We start from the raw sequence: 21,967 nt of genomic DNA on the forward strand, positions 1-21,967 counted from the left end.
ACTATATTTTGTATTAACTATGCTTCCATAAATATAAAAATGTTTACAGTACTTTTTTAAATGGCCATTTAAGCAGAAAATAATTGACCCGTCTTTGCTGTTGGCGGATGTGTTTTATCTTTTTAAATATATATATTTTTCATCTAGATGCTTCCTTTAAAAATGTGATTTGTGACATGGCTGCTTCAGAGGTGGTGGCTGCAAGAGACATGCGTACTCAACGTGTTTTCCATTCACTCGATAGTGAGGAACATAAAATCACAAATCTCTCCAATTCACAATCATTGGCTTTTTTTTTTCCATATTTATTATTTTCTATCTTATTATTTTTCTTCAAAAAAACACATAATCAGTCTTTCAAATCACAGTAAAGCTTTGATATGGGTATGTGTGTGTGTATTTGTTGCTGTGCTAAGTAAAAACTAAAAACAAAGCATTCAAAACAAATGCACAGGAAATAAAAATATAATATATTAAATGCCTGATATTCATGCATGCCATTCAAGCAATTATCTGCAATAAACAGGGAAGGAAAATATTTCTTGACCGAAGTCTTCTTACACAGTCACCTGCTAGTTTTCAAAACCATTTTAAGCCGTTAAAACCATCTTTCTGTCTCGATCCTAATTATTATAGTTCTCGGTGGGTTTACTGTGATCAATAAGCTACTGACCAACGAACTAAGACAAACAAAAAACAAAAAAGTTCAAATTAATCAGTAACTGTCCATTTTGTTAACACCTTGAACCAATGCAAGGAGCATTTCACTTATTAACTGAACTTCCCATATTCTTTTTTCCTAGCCAACAGCAAAAAGGTCTGAGAATTTCCTGTCCCCTGTTATAAGGCAGCAATATAATACAAAACACTTGCCAGAACTCCTGTGGACCTTGTGTTTTTAAAACTTGGCTTTTCTGACACTCAACAGTACATGAACATCGCTGTGGCAGAGCCGTTGCAGACACAGTTCCAAATTACAACACTTTGCAAACCCACTTAACAGATTATTTTCAAAATTGTCACATTTATATAAAAATTATGCAAACATTAAAAATGATATCAATTCAAAATTTTAAAAATATTACTTCTACTCTATGTATTATTTGTATTTGATATTAATTTCAATATGTAAGTGTATAGATAATGTGCCTACAAATATTAATGCTTCCCAAAACTATGAAATGAAAGGGACTGGTTTATGAAACACCATCCCCTGTCAGCTTGGTATAGTGACACTTGTCAGTACTGGCCAGGCCTATCTGGTAACCAACATCCAACTATAATCTGGACCTTACATGGAGCTGCTCACAGTTTAAAGGACATTGTATGCAGTGTTGTGAATACAATACCTTTATTCTATCACATCTTTATTGTTTGAGTTAAATATTTGAATTGATACTGCCAAAGAAACACACATTAACATAAATTTAAGTACAATACACATATACGAATCTGTAAGAAAAACAGACAAGATTCTTACGAAAGTCCAACTAGAGCTGCTCATAGAATATCTCAAGATTATACAATACGGAAGTAACGTTTATATAAAAAAATAATATTTGGGAATCAAAGCTACAAAAATATTATGCAGCATGTCAATTTTTCAAAGAGCAATTTGCACCTTTTCATTTTTCCAGATAATTTCAAGGTCACAACTCCAGGGATGCTCTGCTGTTAACTCGAACCACTAAATTAAATGGAATGAATACTACAATCGTTTTAAAAATGAGTGGGGCACAATTATATCTACAGTCAGTTTTCATCAGTCGAGACAGAGAAAAAGGTATAAACTGGTCAGAGGAAAGATTTAAACCTAGGTAATGAAATAATTAACTACATTTTTAATGGCATTCTAAACTATTTGTTAACAAGCAACTTTTAATCTCTATATATAATGACAGGAACTCAAATCATGATAGAAGGAACCACTTTGCAAAAGAGGCAGTTGTGGCCTTGACACTAGTCAACAGGAAGCATATTAAAAAAAATAAACTGGATCTCCAGGATTCAAATTAACACAAAGAAAACACAGCCCTGCAGGTGGAGTGTTTCAAATCAAAGAAACCACTTCACACCCTTAAAAATTATCAATACAAATCTAATGGAATTAACACACAAGGCTACATCAGCTGCCAAGTGGATATTGCAGAACATACTGAATGTATGTCCTAGGAAAAATTAGCAAAGGCTTTTTTTGGCATGCAGCATTAATTCGAAGAATCTTGAAACATTTAAGTATATATTATAAAACAAGACTTTAAAATTGTTATAGAGAAATACATATATTAATCCAACTGTAATTTTAAACTATCTTCAGTCCAGGTTCTCAAAACACAAGATCTACACTACAGTATACTTCTTTGTTTTTTTGTAACATTCTACACACTCACACACACAACAAACACACTAAATAGAAGTATCTTGTTTATATGTTATTATAATGCTGAGCAGGTTTCCTTCTTTGATAACTTTATACTAACGCCAGAGACCAGACTGCTGCTCCATCTATATAATTATTGCTTTCAGAGTTAGAAAAAAAGGGTTCCCTAACATATATAAATCTATATTATATATATATATGAATTTTGCAAGGCAGACATGGTAATGGTGATTCAGTTGAAAAAGCCACAACATTGCTGATTTTCTCCTTGTACAGCAGCAGTGTGGTCGTCTGCAGACTCAGTAGCGAGTTAACAAAATCAGACGTCTAAGATTTTATTATATTATATTATAAATAAATGTTATATATGTATATTTGTGCTTCCATGATGGAAAACACCATATTAACACTTCAAATTCTTTTTTAAATATATTATTATATATAATTAGGCCTGGACCTTTTTACACATTAAGAATGATAACAATGCTAAATGTTGACACCTTATCAGTCGAAAGCTAGTTGCGTGTACAAAGTTCTCCTTTGTATAGCAGAGTCTCCATAACACTGTTCTCTACCATCAAGTCTTCTCGGATCCGTTTGTTGACAAGTCAAACAAGGATATTTTGTTAAAGAAATTTGCTAGAATCATTTACATCCTTAAAGCATTGGTTGCATTTTGTAACAAATTAAATTATTTGCATATGGAGATCCTGCCCAATAATTATTGCAATGAAACTAGTTCCACTCTTTGATTAAAAAGTTAGCAGCACTATTTGTCGGAGTTCTACAACTCTGTGATCAAACTCCATTTATTCGCATCGATCTTGAAAAATAATCAACTTAATAATATTCAAAAACATAATCAAAACAAAGCAAAGCATATATATGAAAAGTACTCTTCATTAGAACACCTTGCAATGTCAACTCAAAACTTCAAAACCCTGATTTTTCATTAAAAAAAACTACAATGAAATATAAAGGAAAATGCAAAACAGGGAGGTATTTCAACACCTCCAGGAAGACCAAAATAGAGCTTTTACTTCGAAAACTCAAATCGAATCCAAGATGGCCACTGCAGTCTCAAATTAAAAGGTTCACTCTGAGCCTGTCACATTTTGAGCAGACTAACATAAAAAATAACTTCTCCAGTGTCACTAATCTCTCTTTTATAGCTACATCATATATAATATATAGTATAATATATATATAGGATCATAATAAAATAGAAAAACACTAAACTACTACTCTGAATGTTTTTTAAATCTTGTGCAAACTTATCAAGGGGAGAAAGAATTTGCCATAGTATACCACTTGCGATTGTTCCTATAGTCAAAAAGTACCTAGAAAAAATGCAAAAATTGTCTAATATAATGCTAAGCCATCATTTTACGAGGCTGCTTATAGATTATGTATTTTATGTTTTTTTAAAATATAAATACATGTGAACACATCTCTCGCATTGTCTATTTTAATAAGATGTGTGCTACAGAAATGTTTCTCCATTATTCTCAAACTCTGGCACTAGACTTCTAATCTTCACTTTTAGACCTGATATATAACTTCTGCCTAGCATCAAAATACATAAGTTACATAATGTATAACACCCCAAAACTAGTTTACATATATTATAACTATCATTGAAAAGGTAAAAAAATAAAAATGTTTAAGTTACAATAAGAAATAAAACAAAATAAAGATATTGTACATTTTACTATGGTGAACTTCCTTATCTCCTTTGTCATTTGATAATAATCTTACACTGGTTACAACTACACACATACGAAAAATAATATACAATAATTTGTAGAACATTAATAATAAAAAACAAATACTGAAACTTTTGTGAGGCACATCGCATCTCGATCCGGCAGAGGACAAGGGTGGCAATTAGTTACATTATTATTTATATATTATAAAAAATGTCAAGAAAGAACAATTACATCTTAGTACGCAAGACCCCTCTCACCGCCTATCCCGGGACTGCGGAGGGCACAATCTTGCAGGTTGGAGGGAGCCAGATGGGGAATAATTGAGCAGTTTATATTATAAATTAGAATATATTCTTTAAAAAATTAATGCGCGCACAGGATGTATTAGGGATATAGATCTTTTTAAAGTTGTCTGGCTGCATATATTTAACATACCGCACGAACTCTAGCAAATAAAACTTGTGCAAAAGATGCAGACAACAAACTTCTCACCAAGCATGGTGCTTAAAATGTAAAGATTACTCTAGATAAATAATTTCTTAATACTCTCAATAACTTATGGCTATATCACATGACAACAGAACAAATAACAGTGCTAACAAGGGATATGTCTTCAACTCCTCCTTCATCGTTAACATCCACAGATAATAACAAGGAATGCTCCATTCCACATTACCATCTACACACTTCCCACGAAAACAGTTCAGGGTGATCATAATATAACGTATGATAATAATAATAATAATAATAATAATAATTAAATAATCAGTTTATTGATCTCCGCCCCCTTTGGATACAGAACGGGCCCGACAACCGCTTTTAAGAGTGGAGGACACGACACTGCAACAACAGCAGCGCCGCTGATGGCAGTTTTAAGAATCACAGCCAGAGCTAGTGGTATTCCTGTCCTCTGTCCAACCGAGTGCTTGTATTTTTATAGTATTTTATATTACTTTTATTATCATTTAAATAATGAGAGAATTGCCTACATATTGGATTGGAATTCCCGCACACAAAAAATACAAGAAATAAAAGAAAAATCTCCTTAAGAGACATTTCTAGTCAACATATTTGTCTTTTTTTAAGATTTTTCACTCTGTTAAATTCTACATACACATCCACACATACACATAATACAAAAATCTAAATCTCGTTAAAATATTTTATAATACTCTTAAAATGTGATATCAATATTATCAATATATTATGCACTCTTCATTGAGATGAATGTTTATGCCATGAAATTACTCATGTATGAAGGTAGGGTGGGAACAGTGGCATGCATTATGTTTATTATGGTAGTCATCTTTCACAGAATGTACCAAAACATTGGTTCAGGGAAAGAGAAAATCACACCCATACATTCAAAAACTAAACATTCAAACAAAAATATAGTCAACATAAAATATAGATTTAAATAATTTATTCTTTCGTTGTATAAAATTTCTCTTTACTATATATGTCTCCCCCATCCACTGGCACCGGTACATTCTGTCAAAGCATATAAATCTCCCTGTGTGAGAACTATGGTTTTTAATTGTTTTGCTTCACTGAACACATCACAGCATTCACCGCAAGCTACTGACGAGAGCTGATAAGCAAAAGCATTAAAAACCACAGTCATCATCAATAACAAAAATGCTACTGTACTTTATTATTTATTATGGAGTGAGGTTTAGGAGAAGATTCGGATTGCCTGCCCAACAGGTACCTGGCACACAGGGCAAAGAGGTGGTTGTTCTCCCTCGCTACACAGTCGAGTGGCACAGTCCAGACAAAAGAGATTGTGTCCGCAGGGCACAAGTGCTGCATCTACCTCTCTTTCAGAGCACACTAGACAGTCGCGACGCGTGCCAGTAGCCGATCCAGCACCAGATCCTGCTCCCACCAGTCCACCCAGGCTTCCTAGGCTGGTCAGAGAGTCTGTGGGGGAAACAGATGCCGTTGGTGAAGGTCGACTCGTAATGCCCGTCCCCATGGGCACCGAGGAGTTACTGGAAGGGAACGACCAAATGCTGGAAGGTGCCGTCGAAGTTTCAAACGAAGGCGAGTCGCCGATACCCTCATCTCTGTCCAAGCTGCCATTCCAAATGGAGACAAGATCGCTCAGGCGTCCACCCTGACCGCCCGAGCCCGACGAGCTAGAGGAAGAGCTGCAGGAACCTGAGGAAGAGAAAGCCCCCGAACTGCCCGTCGAGGATGTCATGGTAGGAAACGACAGTGGGAGTGTTGGTGTATCACCTAAAGTGGCAGATGTGGACGTGGGAGCAATACTTGTATCCAAGTAGTTGAACAGAGAGCCCAGGCCAGACTTGTAGAGGGAAGCCAGCAGATCCGGTGAGTCATCGATGATACTGTTTCCGCCTAGCAAACTGCCCAGTCCTCCCGTCGTACCCAGATTGCCTGGGACATTTCCAGCACCTGTGCGCATGGCGATGTGTGCCTCGATCTCGCGTCGCGCAGTCTCCACGCTCTCGGGCAGACCCGTCACTTCAAACACTGGCTCCTTGTCGCGCGACGGGGTTACGATGTAGGTGTGCGTCTGGTGCTGGATGCGCTTAATGGTGGCGCCTTTGGGTCCCACCACCAACCCCACCACGCGGTACGGAACTCTGACCTGGATCGTCACGTGGCCCGGTACATTCGCAGGCGGACCTGGAGGCGCAGACGAATTAACTCCAAGCCCTCCACCACCGAGGTTATTCTTGCGAGATGCCCGGATCTGTGAGAAGTGTTCCGCTGCAGATAAGATTTCTCTCTTCGCCTTGGCTACATCTTCCTTCCTCCCCGTCACCACGAATACAGGCTCCTCGCCGCGAACTGGTGTCTTGATGTATGTGTTGGTCTTGGCACGCAGGGCTTTGATCTTGCAACCTGTAAGCACAAAGCAGTGGGATCAGACAAAGCGAGTGGCACGTCCTTCAGCGCGACCACAGTCCGGAGCCTCACCTTGGCACCGGACTTTCAACTCGCGATGGTGCTCGCCCACCTCCCACAACGCGCCTGTACATCGCGCTGGCTCGCCCGCCAAGGTCAAGCATTGTCTGAACGTCACTGTCCCCAACAAGGGGAAAGTTTGCGTGAATCTGTGATAAGGAGATCCATCCAGTAAGAACACAGAGCTAACTCCTTAACAGTTTCACGCTCACTAACCCCCGTTTTAAAAGTGGAACATGGGAAATATTCAATGAAATGAAGTTAATTTTCTTTATCAATAAATGTAAATAAAATGAAACTGATTAGCAAAAACGTATTTGTAATTTTTGGGTGAGTCTGCAGCGAGCCATTAAATAGTGCAACAAATTAAACAACAAAATTAACTCAAGGTCAGGGAACAGAAAGAAATGGTAATTACTAAAATAACATGTTTAACAACCAAAACAGTAATAAGCACAAATAAGTACATTTTAACATTTAAATATGAATGACAACAATACTGCAGAGTCAGGGGGAAGTGTAAAGGCCAAAATGAATGCCATGGGAATCTCCCATTCAGGTTCCTTGCATGACGAACGGCCCCAAATGAAAAAAATAATTTCAATACCAAGATATAGCTGTTCTCTCCGAAAACAGACCGTCAGAAACATACTGCGCCTACATTAGTGTACCAACAGTACAAAACACAAAAATCGTCGAATTAGATTTAGCCCATATGAAATGTAACAAGGAGCGCGCGAGTTTACTTAAATCTTTCGTACTATGCGATAAACTTCACCGTTTCGACAATCTGAGAAAAATATTTTTTTTTTGCTAGGGGCTTTACGTCGCACCGACACAGATAGGTCTTATGGCGACGATGGGATAGCAAAGGCCTAGGAGTTGGAAGGAAGCGGCCGTGGCCTTAATTAAGGTACAGCCCCAGCATTTGCCTGACGTGAAAATGGGAAACCACGGAAAACCATCTTCACGGCTGCCGATAGTGGGATTCGAACCTACTATCTCCCGGATGCAAGCTCACAGCCGCGCGCCTCTACGCGCACGGTCAACTCGCCCGGTAGAAAAAGATGTAACAACGTTTAATGAGAATATCGCACCCCCGCTTCAGAAGTGGCAACTCAAAATTTGTCTATTTGTTGTTAATGATGCAGCCAAAACGGGGAGTTGTCTCCTTATTCAGGTATAACGACATCTCAAATTGCAGTAATTTTCGACAAGTGGCAGTAGTGCGTGAGAAGTCGCAGAGGGTTGGCGCGCAAAGTGTGGTGAGGTGCGTACTATTTCGGAGCCTTCGTGCGAAGTGTGTCTTTCAGATTGTTAGCTAAAGGTGTCATTTTTAAAAATAATTACGTATAATTGCGGTGAAAATGGTTCTGAAGTGAATGAAGTTGTAGGGATGGGGACCGTTTCGAGTTGATTTAGTTCTGAAGCCGGAAGTAAGGACCCTTATTCTAATGGTTTTTATTTTCCATTTGTATCAATCTGAACACGAAACTGTGAGGTCTGCCAGGACACTGTTCAACGAAATATCAATAAAATAAAATGTTTGTGTACTTGCTGTGGTAAGTGCCGAGCAAGATCTTCCCGATTGTGTTAATACCTACCTCACCTCATTTCCTCTGGTACTTATTTGTTTTGCTTTTAGTAGCTTGGGTTTTCATCTCTCTTGAAACAATGTTGTACATCGGCATTCAAATAAAACTACCGATTCTTCCGTAAATGCCTACGGTTACTAATAACACTTAACTATTATTGTATCTTACCCACCCAGTCCGCCTGGTCTTACTATATTAAGATTGAAGATGTCAGAACGGAGGAGGGATACACTTCCGTTCTCCAGTTGACTCGTAATTTCTTTCTTTTAGTTTCGTATTTCAGGATTAAATACACTTCGAAGTTGAGGCTCAACTCAAAATGCCGATCAAGAAGCATCAGGATAGAAATGACAACTTGCCTTCCCCGTCCCACCTTAAGGTTGATGAATCTTAACAAGTTGTGTCACAAAGAACGACGTTAGACTCACGCTACGGATATTGAATGAAAAGTGAACGTGAATTAATTACTTCACCACAGGCATTTCAATTTCAAGCGATTTTGTCTTGCCTTTTATTGACCATTGGTGAATTCTGAATAATCAATAAAAAATATATTTAAAAAATTGGTGAATTCTGAACCGAGCTCGATAGCTGCAGTCGCTGAAGTGCGGCCAGTATCCAGTATTCGGGAGATAGTAGGTTCGAACCCCACTGTCGGCAGCCCTGAAGATTGTTTTCCGTGTTTTCCCATTTTCACACTTGGCAAATGCTGGGGCTGTACCTTAATTAAGGCCACGGCCGCTTCCTTCCCACTCCTAGCCCTCTCCTGTCCCATCGTCGCCATAAGACCTATCTGTGTCGGTACGACGTAAAGCAATTAGAAAAAAAGTGAATTCTGAGTTGTCACTTCTGAAGCGGAGGTGCGATATGATTTGCAAACGATCTACTAAAGCACAGAATGTGAGGTATGTGTCTATACAAATGAAAAAAATCTGTATGAAGTTAAAAAATTCAGTGTTCTATGAAACTATCTTCTCTTAGAAGAAAGAACGAACGTGGACATGTGATAAACTACAGTCCAACAAATTTAGGAGCCACATAGAAAAAAATCAAAATTCTATAAATACTACATCCGACTGCAACCATAACCTCTGGTACACATTTGTCTGGAGCCTGCACCCGCACACGCTGCGAGCTGCGTGACTGAACATAGGTCAGTCGAAGACTTTCAAGTACACTGCCGGGGGAAGCCATAGAAAGGGCCTGTCCGGAAGAGCTGGTTCACATCTAAGAAAATTACATCCATTTCTTCGATACCGTTTCCACCAACATACAATGTCTGTCTCAGTTTACGGAATGAAAACGCAAACATATTCCCGAACACCACCACCTTTTTAATACCGAAGATTGGAAAAAATTCAGTTACAAAGGGCCTGAATGGTACTGAACGTGGTACAGTAAGTAGTAGTAGTAGTAGTACAGCAAAATAGATATCGAAAACACTGAGGAAAAAAGAAAATTCCAAGTTCAAAACTCACAGCTAAACAATACTCAAGAAACATGAAAATTAAAACATTCACAGTGACATCAGGAAGATTAAACGTTCACGGACACATGAAAAGATTGAACCCTGAGACTGACAAAACAAATACCTAGTCGAATTCCAGATAATACTAAGTATGTATACATATGAAAAGGATCCGTGAAAAGAAGAACAATCTTAGCAACTGGCAGGCATCACACAAGAAATCCAAAACAAGATTTTTTTAACACCTATAATTCACAAATGGCATGTTAAAGAATACAAACCGAAGAAAACAACCGGAACAACTTTGAGCGAAGAGAAAAAAGAAGCCCAAAGCAAAATTATAAAATAAATAACAAATATAGACAACACGGAAGGCAAAGAAAACTTTGTACTTTGCGTAGTCCTAAATGGACTTATCCATACATAACATTCACAAGGAGAGGCAACTGAAAGTTACAGACACATTAGCAGGTGCTGCCGTGCAGCTGGACTAAAGAAATGCTTACTCTATTCCCGAGTGACGGGGATTAGAGCGCACGGCCAGGGAGCGTAGCGAGCATGGTTAGCGGTAAGCGTACGGAATGTATGTTAGGTTACGAGTGTTCTTGTTGAACAAACATAATTAGCGTTATCAGTATTACATTCCTGCAATTTTTGAACGTTGAGGTAGGTATCCGTATACTGACTTATGGTAATGGACAACGGGTATTTCCAGTTGAGACATTTCTCCTAGAGAATAAATCTTATGACAGAATCGCTCATAAATTTCTGTGTCGTTTTCCGTGGCGCTGCAATGACTTCTAAACAATTCGAAAAGAGAGCACTACAGAAGAAGGTATTGACGAAGGAAAAGCTTGCAGATATTCCAAGCAAGAAAGTTTGTTAGCCCGAAGAAATATATTCACACCGACTGGCTAAGGAGTGTGGTATTTCACAAAGATCGGCGTTACGGGGACTGGAAATGCTACACTTTTCCCCATAAAAGTGTGCGTGGTTAATCATTTAAGCCCACGGGATCCAGCTGACCGCATAAATCTCTGTTGATGGATGCTGCAATATCTCCACGATTGTATTGTCTATCCTTTCCTTCAATTATGACTGACGAAGCTTATTTCTGTGGGTGTTGAATTATCAGAATTCACAGTATTGGGACACCGACAATCCTCATGTAGTGCATGAAATTCCTCTTCACGATCAGAAAGTCTTGTGTGGCATTATTGCACGCAGAATTAGACCTACTGTATTTTCCATTATGGTACAGTTAACTCGGAACAACGTAATGTGCAAAGCATACTGCAGCCGTTTATTTTAAATGTTGACTGAGAAGAAAAACAGTACCGATATGCCTACTTACAGCAGGATAACGCCACTGCCCATCCGGCTCATCAGTCAATGTATGCATTAGAACAGGTGTCCGATGAGCAAATAACCTTAGTCGTAGACTATGTCCCTTTCGTTTCCCCTGATTTAAGTGTCGGCGGTTTTTATTTGTGGAGAACGAGCGAGTTGACCGTGCGGTTGGGGTTGCGCAGCTGTGAGCTTGAATTTGGGAGATAGTGTGTTTGAATTTCACCGTCGGCAGCCCTGAAGGAATTGCGGGCAATCTGTTCCCCGGGATCCCCTGCATAATACGGCAACTTTTCGCCGCCTCGCCCCCTATAATCTCAATAGTCGTAATACAGGTCTTTTAAACCCGAGACTTGTGCATCAACTTTGACGTTTCGTTCGCATTAAAAAGGTATCGCTACCGCCAACTATGCTCTCCCCAACAGCTTTATATAGACTTGTAACAATGCCGAGATAAATTTACCGAATGAACAGCTAATCAGTGTAATTCACCTGCGTTCTTGTACACGACTATATGAATGGCATGGCGTTCAATGGATTTTCTAAGTCTTAAAAAATCAGTCAGAATCGAATCTGTGACCTTCGACACAAAAAGTATACATGCTAACCACTCAAATAACGGTTCCGTTAGTAAATCTATACACTACATTTTGAACATCGGCATCTGCTCCATTCAACCAGTGTTATCTACAGTATAGGCTATACTGTATACCACAATGAATAATGTTATTGCTTTTACGTCCCACAAACTACTTTGACGGTATTCGGAGAACGCCGAGGTGTCAGAATTTTGTCCCGCGGGAGTTCGTTTACGTGCCAGTAAATAGACAGGCACGAGGCTGACGTATTTAAGCACCTTCAAATACCACCGGACTAGGCCTAAGCCAGGATAGAACATGCCAAGTTGGGGTCAGAAGGCCTGCGCCCCAACTGTCTGAGCCACTCAGCCCAGCATACCACTTTCAGATGCTGGTAACGATTCTGTTGGGACTATAACACATGACGCAAAACGCACGTAGGGGGAAGTGAATCAATAACAGAGGAGCTACTTGGAATGGGGACTACGCCCCTGCAGTGAAGCATAACAAGCAGCTTCCTCTCCGACAGTACCCACCGCTGCTCATAACATACTCAAGTCAACGATCCCACCACCTAGGAAATACGTATGGGTCGCTGCCAATGGAGGTCATTAGCCGCACCGAAACTATATCATACAAATAACGAGATAGGGAGGAGGTGAAGGTTGTACCGCCCGGCAGCCTCCTACAGAATGAGGCACAACACTTCCGTTTACGGGAGCGCCCACACATCAAAAATAAGCTTTGCAAGTATTATGACGCACCAACTAAAATGAGCCCTATGTTCTTCGTGTTATTTATAAAAGCAAGGAACACATCTCTCGCAAGTACCAAAGGGGAACATAAGCCGTACAGCCCAAACGGCCGTTCACACATTCATATATCAGGTTAGTATCCGTTCTCCCCGCTGGAAGTACAGTTGAGGAACTCTAAAAATTCGTAAATATCCATGAAATAGAACACACTTCATTTCTGAGAAACAGGTTTTTAAAACATTCGCTAACGACTGGTAGTCCGGTGCCACACGTAACAGAGCTAGGGAGATCGCCAGTTCGAGCATAAAAGAGCAACGGTAATAATAATAATAATAATAATAATAATAATAATAATGTAATAATAATTTAAAGGTGTGTTTCTTGCCTTATGATCCGGCTTTTCGACTGAATGGTCAGCATAACTGCCTTCGGGCCAGGGGTTTTTAAACCCTATCGTTCGACGATTAGGTGTCTTTTCTTCTAAACATGCATCTTTTTATTTATACAGAGCACATCACACTACCAACCACCACAGAGAGACGCAATAGCGAAGACATCCCTCTACGTGAGAGTGGGGGTCAGGAAATGCATTCGGCCCTACAACCGGGCCTAATTCACATATAGTGTGCAAACTACAAAATGAGGCCACGAATAAAAAGATTGCCTTTCTATGAATTATTAGAATGAATTAATGTTTGGAAATAACTCTAGGATATGGAATTTGACTATATTTCAGAGTAATCCACAACTGCAGCATTTTACGGCTTAGAGAACCATTTCAACAAAATTAAAGTTTTTTTTTTTTTTTTTTTTACAACAAACTTCCTGAACGTTTGAATTTACTGCCGACTTTGCTACACAAACCTCAAATAAATGCACCTTTCAGCATGTATATATCTGGCATGCTACAGAGGCAGTCACATAATTAGTTCTATAAATACGTTCAAAAACATCCAATACTGATGAACATTGTTTTACTTTCACATAAACAAATCTAGGGGAAAAGATGAGGAAATTACATAGCTCGAGCTCTCGAACACGTGTGAACATTCGCAATACGAAGTTTCTTACATACATCATCATTATAGACCGTTATGCCTTTCAGCGTTCAGTCTGCAAGCCTCTGAATTTACTAAATGTCGCCACTAGTGCTGTGGCCTCATTTAGTTATATTCCTCTTAAATCGTTAGAAACTGAGTAATCATCCGTCGTCTTGGTGTCCCTCTACTTCTCTTACCTCCCATAACAGAGACCATTATGCTCCTAGGTAACCTATCCTCCATTCGCCTCACATGATCCCACCACCGAAGCCGGATGATGCGTACCGTACAGGTGGTGGTGGTGGTGATTATTGTTTTAAGAGGAAGTACAACTAGGCAACCATCCTCTATATAGCACTAATCAGAGAAAAAAAACAGAAGGGGTCCGACACTTCGAAAAATGAAGGTATCGGCCAAAGGAAGACAAGGGCCACAAAGGGCGTGAAAATGAAAGACTCCCTAGCCCTCGCGAACCTAATAGCGTCGGGGTCGGAAAAGAACAAGAGTTGACCAAGGGAGGTCGGATAGGATAGATGAAAGTGAGGAGCCTGGCACAAGTTGAAGCAATGCCAGGACTCAGCTAAGGGCCCCGTGGTCGCCAACCCACGGTCCAAAGTTCAGAGCCCCTGGGGCCCCTTTTAGTCGCATCTTACGACAGGCAGGGGATACCGTGGGTGTTATTCTACTGCCCCCACCCACAGAGGGGGCGTACCGTACAGCTTCATCTATCGAGTTCATTCCTAACTTAGCCTTTATCTCCGCAATCCGAGTACCCTCCTGCCATTGTTCCTACCTGTTTGTACCAGCAATCATTCTCGCTACTTTCATGTCTTATTTCTAAATTGTGAATAAGGTATCCTGAGCCCACCCAGGTTTCGCTCCCGTAAAGCAAACTTGGTCTGAAAACAGACCGATGTAAAGATAATTTGGTCTGGGAGCTGACTTCCTTCTTACAGAATACCGTTGATCGCAATTGCGAGCTCACTGCATTAGCTTTACTGCACCTTGATTCAAACTCACTATATTACCATCCTGGGAGAACACACATCCTAAATACTTGAAATTATCTACAAGTTCCAGCTTTGTATCACTAATCTGACATTCAAATTCTGTTGAATTTCTTACTGACATCAATTTAGTCTTCGAAAGGCTAATTTTCATACCATACTCATTGCGCCTATTTTCAAGTTGCAGGATATTAGACTGCAGGCTTTCGGCACAATCTACCATTAAGACCAAGTCGTCAGCATAGGCCAGATTTCCACCTTCAGCGTAGGGCAGACTGGTTACTACATTTTCACCTAACTGAATCCCTCTCTGCCATTTTATACCTTTCAGCAGATGATCCATGTAAACTACGAACAACAAACGTGAAAGATTACAGCCTTATCTAATCCCTGTGTCCCCCCTGTGGGTGGGGGTGGTAGAATAACACCCACGGTATCCCCTGTCTGTCGTACGAGGCGACTAAAAGGGGCACCAGGGGCTCTGAACTTGGGAGCGTGGGTTGGCGACCACGGGGCCCTTAGCTGAGTCCTGACATTGCTTCCACTTGAGCCAGGCTCCTCACTTTCATCTATCTTATCCGACCTCCCTTGGTCAACTCTTGTTATTTTCAGACCCCGATAGTATTAAGAGTTTGTAAGTACCCTGAACCAAGAACTCATTCTACCATCAATTCTCACTGCAGCCCAATTGTCAACATAAATGCCTTTGATTTTAATAATCTACCCTTAATCCCATAGTCTCCCAGTATGGCGAACATCTTTTCCCTCGGTACCCTGTCATATGCTTTCTCTCGATCTACGAAACGACCTGACTATTCCTCTCGTAGCATTTTTCAATTTATAATCACCTAGCTCTTCCTCGTTATCTACCCTTACCAGAATATCGCTTACTCCTAGGGCCTGACCACACCATGAACCAGTTGTTTATTTAAACTTTTCGTGGGAAGGAAAGTTATTTACATTGATTTTATTCCACTAAAAAACTACTTCGACGATTATGGAATATCGAGGAGACGCCTGCAATGCATCGTATGAAAATAAACCTTCGCAGTTCATGTGTGATCAGGCTGTTACCCATTTCCGAACATGGGAATTACGGTGTTCCTAGACTAACAACCAGCCTTAATATTATTAAATTATTTATACCGAAGACTGGGATTTCGGACTTTAAATTACACTATCCCAGTATTCACTCGGAATGATAGGGACATTCTCAGAAGAGTTACAGTGGTAGGATTCGAACCTCGGATCTCTAATGGTTCTACTGTGCAATTAACCGCTTTACTACGAAGGATACATTCAGGGTGAAAAATCCAACACTGAACTTCAGTAGACAGCATAAAGTTAGAATCATCCATGCTACCGTACATCAGATTCAGTTGATTAAGAATGCACCGAAATGAAATGGCGTATATGGCTTTTATTGCCGGGAGTGTCCGAGGACAAGTTCGGCTCGCCAGACACAGATCTATGTTATGACGCCGTAGGCGACCTGCGCTTCGTGATGAGGATGAAATGAATACTACACATACACCCAGCCCCCGTGCCAGCGGAATTAACCAATAGTTAAAATTACCACCCTGCCAGGAATGGAACCCGGGATCCCTGTGACCAAAGGCCAGCACGCTAACCATTTAGCCACAAGATACGAGAGACTCCAATTACCACAATAAAATTAAGTGGACAGAGGTAGTGGTAAATAAAGCAAAGTAATTCCCATACAGGTCAAGAAAGCCTTCGGAGGAAAGGAAGGTAAGGTTTCCATTATCTGTAACCTCAGTACGAGTGCAATTGAGTGGTTAACTATGCCCGTGCTCCTTTTCCCCGAGAATTAACCAGGTACACACGCCACGTATCTCTTCAGAAGTGGAACTCTTACTTGTTCTTGGCGGGGAATCGAATCCACGTCCTTCAGGCGAACCGAGGACGCTTTTACCACCTCGGTCAGACAACCCTTCCAGTGACAAACCACAATAATAAATACGATTTTCGCTCATATAAAACGAGTAGGGCCTAAAGAGACTTTCTCATGATATAACGAGACAGACCCTTCATTAGTGTGAGCAGCACTGTTTTCAAACACACAACTGCACAATATGTTTTAATTCCCGCATGGGAATACAAGACCACAGCAAACATGTTTCAGGTCGGATGCAAGGAGAAAAGTTATTTCGCCCCACCCACACTGAGAAACAGTGCCGAATCGCAGCTGGTCTCACTAACCATTCATAAACTTGGGTTAGTTGCCTCTCGCCACTTCATATCCCCTCTCTGAAAGGTAAGTAAGCACGGCGACGCCGTTGTACTGTACTAAACTTACCAGACGTGATAAAAATAAAAGGGCGCTAAGAATATCAATCCATAAACTTTACCTATATTTTAAACAAAAGTTAAAATACAACTGTGTTCGGGAGATAGTCATTTCAAATACTAGATTCTAAAGAATTTCGTACCACTGTACATAAGTACACTACAGGCAACTATTGGATGTTTTAGGGATTTCTTTTTTTGTTCATCAGTCCATAGACTGGTTTGATGCAGCCTCCCATGCCTCATAACGGCATATTTAATTTCTACACTAGTATGGCATCCTACATAGGCCTACTTATATTCAAGTCTTGGTCTCCTCTAGCCATTCTTACTCCCTGCACTTTTCTTAACAAAATCAACAGAAATGTCCTGGTAGTCTCAACATCGAGTCCTAACATCCTATCTACTTGTTTAATTATGTCAAATCGTCCTCTTATCGGCGATTTTAATCAGCACTTGTGATCCGATCTAACCATTCCACCTTCAGCATTATCTTAGGTTACCCACCTTCTTTGTTCGTGGGGTATTAAAGTAAGTCATTTGCTAGTAGATGGGAGTGTTTCCCAACCTTTAAGCAAGTTGTAAATTTAGAACCCATTATCGTATGACATTAAGTGAAGAGCACAATTTACTAGATGGTGCATTTGAAGAATTTATTCTAATCTCATGGCACTTTTATTTCTTGATGGACGCAGTATTTTTGCTTCCGTTTCTTGGTACAGGCCAGAGCAAAATGTAGCTTCCACCGAAGTCCCAGCCTTACTCATGGCAGTGATAGTATTGGAAGCTGCTAAGTAATGATATTCAGAGTATGACTAGTGTCTCTTAGTGTTATGAAAAGTGTTATGTTAGGACTCGATGTTGAGACTACCAGGACATTTCTGTTGATTTTGTTAAGGAAAAGTGCAGGGAGTAAGAATGGCTAGAGGAGACCAAGACTTGAATATAAGTAGGCCTATGTAGGGTCAGTCATTCTGGCCTAGTGAGGAAAGCGATGATGAACTACTGAACTTCTCGTCTTTCCTAGTGTGCCCCATTTTGGTGTCGCCGTCAGCATAACCTGTTGGTTCTATTTGAGGATCCAACCAGCCTCTGGGATGATCTAACAGACATGGCGCTTAGACCGTATAGACTGGCTTCGTAGCGTTGTCAAGTCATCTACGATCAAAGTTGCAGGAGCGAATCCTGACGCAATGGATTGGATTTACGAGGCCTTACATGCGAGAGACTCTTCTCAGTTAACTTACCGATACTTCGCCATGACTGAAAGATCGTATAGTTTTATTCATCTCTCTTGCGAACAGTGATTGCTATTATCTGATTCTCAGTACAGTGAACTCAGGTGGGAAGTTATTTTTTTCAGCCTGTCAATCAGCGCAGAAAGAGTTAAGAGAATACAGCACAGGTGGATAATTATGCGTACTGAATAGAAGTAGTTAACCCTTAGTGATACAAAGTGGCTGATTCACAATGGTAAAAAGCTATCGTACGAATGTTATTCGTACAGCACCTATTCTCCCTTAATGCAGAATAGATGAATAACAAGATGCAAATTTAGTCCAAGTACGCTTTCGTCCCAAATCGGTTTCTGCTCTCGCTGGTAATAAGAAGTGTACAACAAAAACAAAATTGTGTAAAGAAACTATCTCAGGGGCAACGGCAGGGTCAAGACTAACTTACGAGTACTATACACACAACCGGTGATATTTCAGAGATGTAATATTAAATCCTTAGTACTTTCCAGTAATACAAATGCAGATTTGCATAAAACTGTTGAAATTTGGTGTGCTTTATGGATTTAGTATCACTGTATTTTATGAACATTCGTTATTATACCACCACCACCAGTTTTACATCCTACTAAGCACTTTCACGGTTTTCGGTGACGCCGAGAGCCTGAATTTAATCCCGCAGGAGTTTAACGTGCCACGAAGTCTACCAACACGACGCTGGCGTATTTGAGCACCTTCAAATATCACCGCACTGATCCGGGATAGAATCCACCAATCTGAGCTTAGATGGCCAGTGCTCTATCGCCTGATCTACTCAGCCCGGTGCATAAATATGCATTCGTTAAATACTGTATTATTCTCTTCGGCTCCATGGCAGTGACCAATATCTTGGGCTTCGGGACACGGGGTTTGATTCGCAGCTGGATAGCGAGATTTTAATCACTAACGGCTAATTTCCTTGGGTCGGGGACTGGGTGTTAGTGCTGTTCCCGCCATTCCTGTAACTTACGCAGTATATAAAACTCTTCTTTACCACAATAACACACGGTTTCCAATACATGGCAGACACCTCCCACCCTTACCGGAGGGCTGCATCTGGCTGTATTATTACAAACGTATATGCGGCGTTGTTAGCAAAGTGGCCAGCGGGCAAACGTCCTGTGCTTTTGGAAAACCCACAGTTGGTCAATCTCATGATGGAATGATGACCTATAACAGAACCCTGGTGTACATCTCATGTGTACAGTAGTCAAGATTCAAACTTTTGTGAGTTCTACAACGTTTACAAGGATGTCTACATTATGCTACTAGTAGAATTGATGAAGCGTTAATTACAACTGTGCCACTTAGTACATAGCACGAAAATAATGAAATTGACGAGGCAGTTGAGACCACACTATACCATCATTCCAGAGACAGGTAATCCATTTTCGGGATCGATAACCAGTTGATGTCATAATCTCAAGAGATCGTTTACAGTTGTAAACAAACGAACTGGTTAAAAAAAAAAAACAGCTGAAGTAAGAAGAATTCACGGAAGATTTTATGTTTTATGTACGAAGACAGCTTTGCCAAGAAGCTAATTTTAGATGGCTGCCTCCTAACACCGTGTCTTGCCCAAAATAGAACGTCGTTTTTATGAAGAGGTTAGGGAGAGAGAAGTCCCTACCCAAGAGTCGATGACTATAATAGTCTGGATCTCTCGAAGAGACTCTTCTGTTCTATCATTAAGTACGGGCAAGATGTTAAAATGGCCTATTCTTGTTTTAAGTCAGGGAGATGAAAAAGATAAGAGTTAGCGTCACTGTATGGCTAAAATGGATATCAGTTACGAGAAATTATCCACGATAACTGTGTGGGAGCAATTAAGCCGGAGTTTTCACTCTTAAAAATAATTACGTAGCGTTCGGTTAACAAAATGAGTAATTCACACGCTTAAGGCCTGTTTTCACATGTATGACTGTGCTGCGACTGTGCTTCGACCGTGCTGTGTCGTCCGCAATCGCCAAACAGTATATAAGAAACTAAAATGAGTAAGTAGTAGCCTACCCTATCCAAAAGATTCGTTAATTCTCCATGTCTTACAGTTCCACTACCCGTATTAATGTAGTTTAAAAACGTCTAAAATAAAACATGAAGATCATTCCCTAAGAAAACCATGGTTGGGAATGTGAAAAAAGCACGCTGTAAAAAAACCTATATCTAGTGGACTTGAACAACAACTGCCGACATCGGTAACAATCTGGGACCGTGCTTTCGATATACTTGTATTTTAAGAAATAGCTATACTACACCATGAGTAGTCACCTAAAACGTTCAAAAACTAATTGCAGTCGTGGAAAGAAATATGCAAGCCGAAGGAGTATTTCAAGAAGACTCGCGTTCAGCCACTTAACTCTCTCAAAAGAGAATGTACGTCACAGGGAATCAATCCCTGATCACTAGGGTAGAAAATCAATGACCTAACATTACAGTACGCATGCGCCCCGTGTACAACAAAGACGAGTTCAGCTCTTAAGCAAACATGAAGGAACCAAAGGTAGCAACCAAAAGAATTGCAAAACTACAGTAACCTACATACGACATGGGTAGACCTGGATTACAATGCTAGCGACGATTATGCCTTAGATCCTATTTCGTGACAGTATACCGCACTACTAGGATACCGATAAAAGTTATATTTACGAGTTACGTAACTTCTAAACCAGGTACCATAATTTGTAATAACTAGCATTAAAATTTGCAATCTATGACCTTTCAAACGATCACACTATTTTTTCTTTTGGTTGCATTCTATATTCGTACATAAATTTTGCACTAGTCAAAATATAACGATTCAAGCAAAAATGCAAACTCGTGCTCTCTTATTCCTCGAGGTGATGCAACTCGTTTCAGGTACACCCCCAATGGAGGCGAGCTGTGTGCAACTTAAGCAGCATACGATCCCTCCTGACAATACAAAATCTCGGGAAGTACCGAAAATCGAACCCACGCCTCCAACGACTGCAGCTAATAGCGCTAACCGTTACACTCCAGAGGTGGACACGACAAACGTTATGCCCGGTATCTCAGATTCTTTAGTAATGCGCAAAAAATAAGAAATATTGGAGGAAGTAATACCACAACCACATACTGTTTTAGACCTGGATACCTAAATAGCAAACTCCGAAGAAAAATTCATGCTACTAGCCTAAAATTTTACCCAGAATCCGAATCGTGGACAACAAACAGAAAAAATGCACAAGTTGGCCAGGATTTGTACGTCACCTGGATAGCATGCTAGCGACGATATCGCCGTGCTATTATGCCTTGGATTTTATTTCGTGACAGTATATCTATTGCGAGACAAGGCTGCAGTTTGTCCCCTCCCCTTTTCAGCGTGTACACAGAACAGGCGATAAAGGAAATCAAAGAGGAATTTGGAAAAGGAATCACAATCCAAGGAGAGGAAATCAAAACTGAGATTTGTCGATAATATTGTTATTCTATGAGAGTCCGCAGAAGATCTGGAGGAACTGCAGAATGATATGGACTCGCTCTTAGAGGAGTACAAGATGAAAATAAATAATCAAAGAAATAAATCCAAAACAAAAGTAATTGAGTGCAGTC

At 40.2% G+C, this 21,967-nt stretch overlaps 1 protein-coding gene across 1 annotated transcript in view; it reads right to left on the minus strand.

The window, feature by feature from the left end:
- Positions 1-1,384: 1,384 nt before the first annotated feature.
- Positions 1,385-21,967, minus strand: part of LOC136857884 (RNA-binding protein MEX3B) — a 55,317-nt gene continuing 34,734 nt past the window's right edge. Inside the window, exon 2 of the mRNA XM_067136919.2 lies at positions 1,385-6,963. Within this exon, the coding sequence (XP_066993020.1) occupies positions 5,765-6,963 (1,199 nt within the window). The 3' untranslated portion in view covers positions 1,385-5,764. The remainder of the gene's footprint in view (positions 6,964-21,967) is intronic.

Source organism: Anabrus simplex, chromosome 1, assembly GCF_040414725.1.
Source record: "Anabrus simplex isolate iqAnaSimp1 chromosome 1, ASM4041472v1, whole genome shotgun sequence".
NCBI classification, from domain to species: Eukaryota; Metazoa; Arthropoda; class Insecta; order Orthoptera; family Tettigoniidae; genus Anabrus; species Anabrus simplex.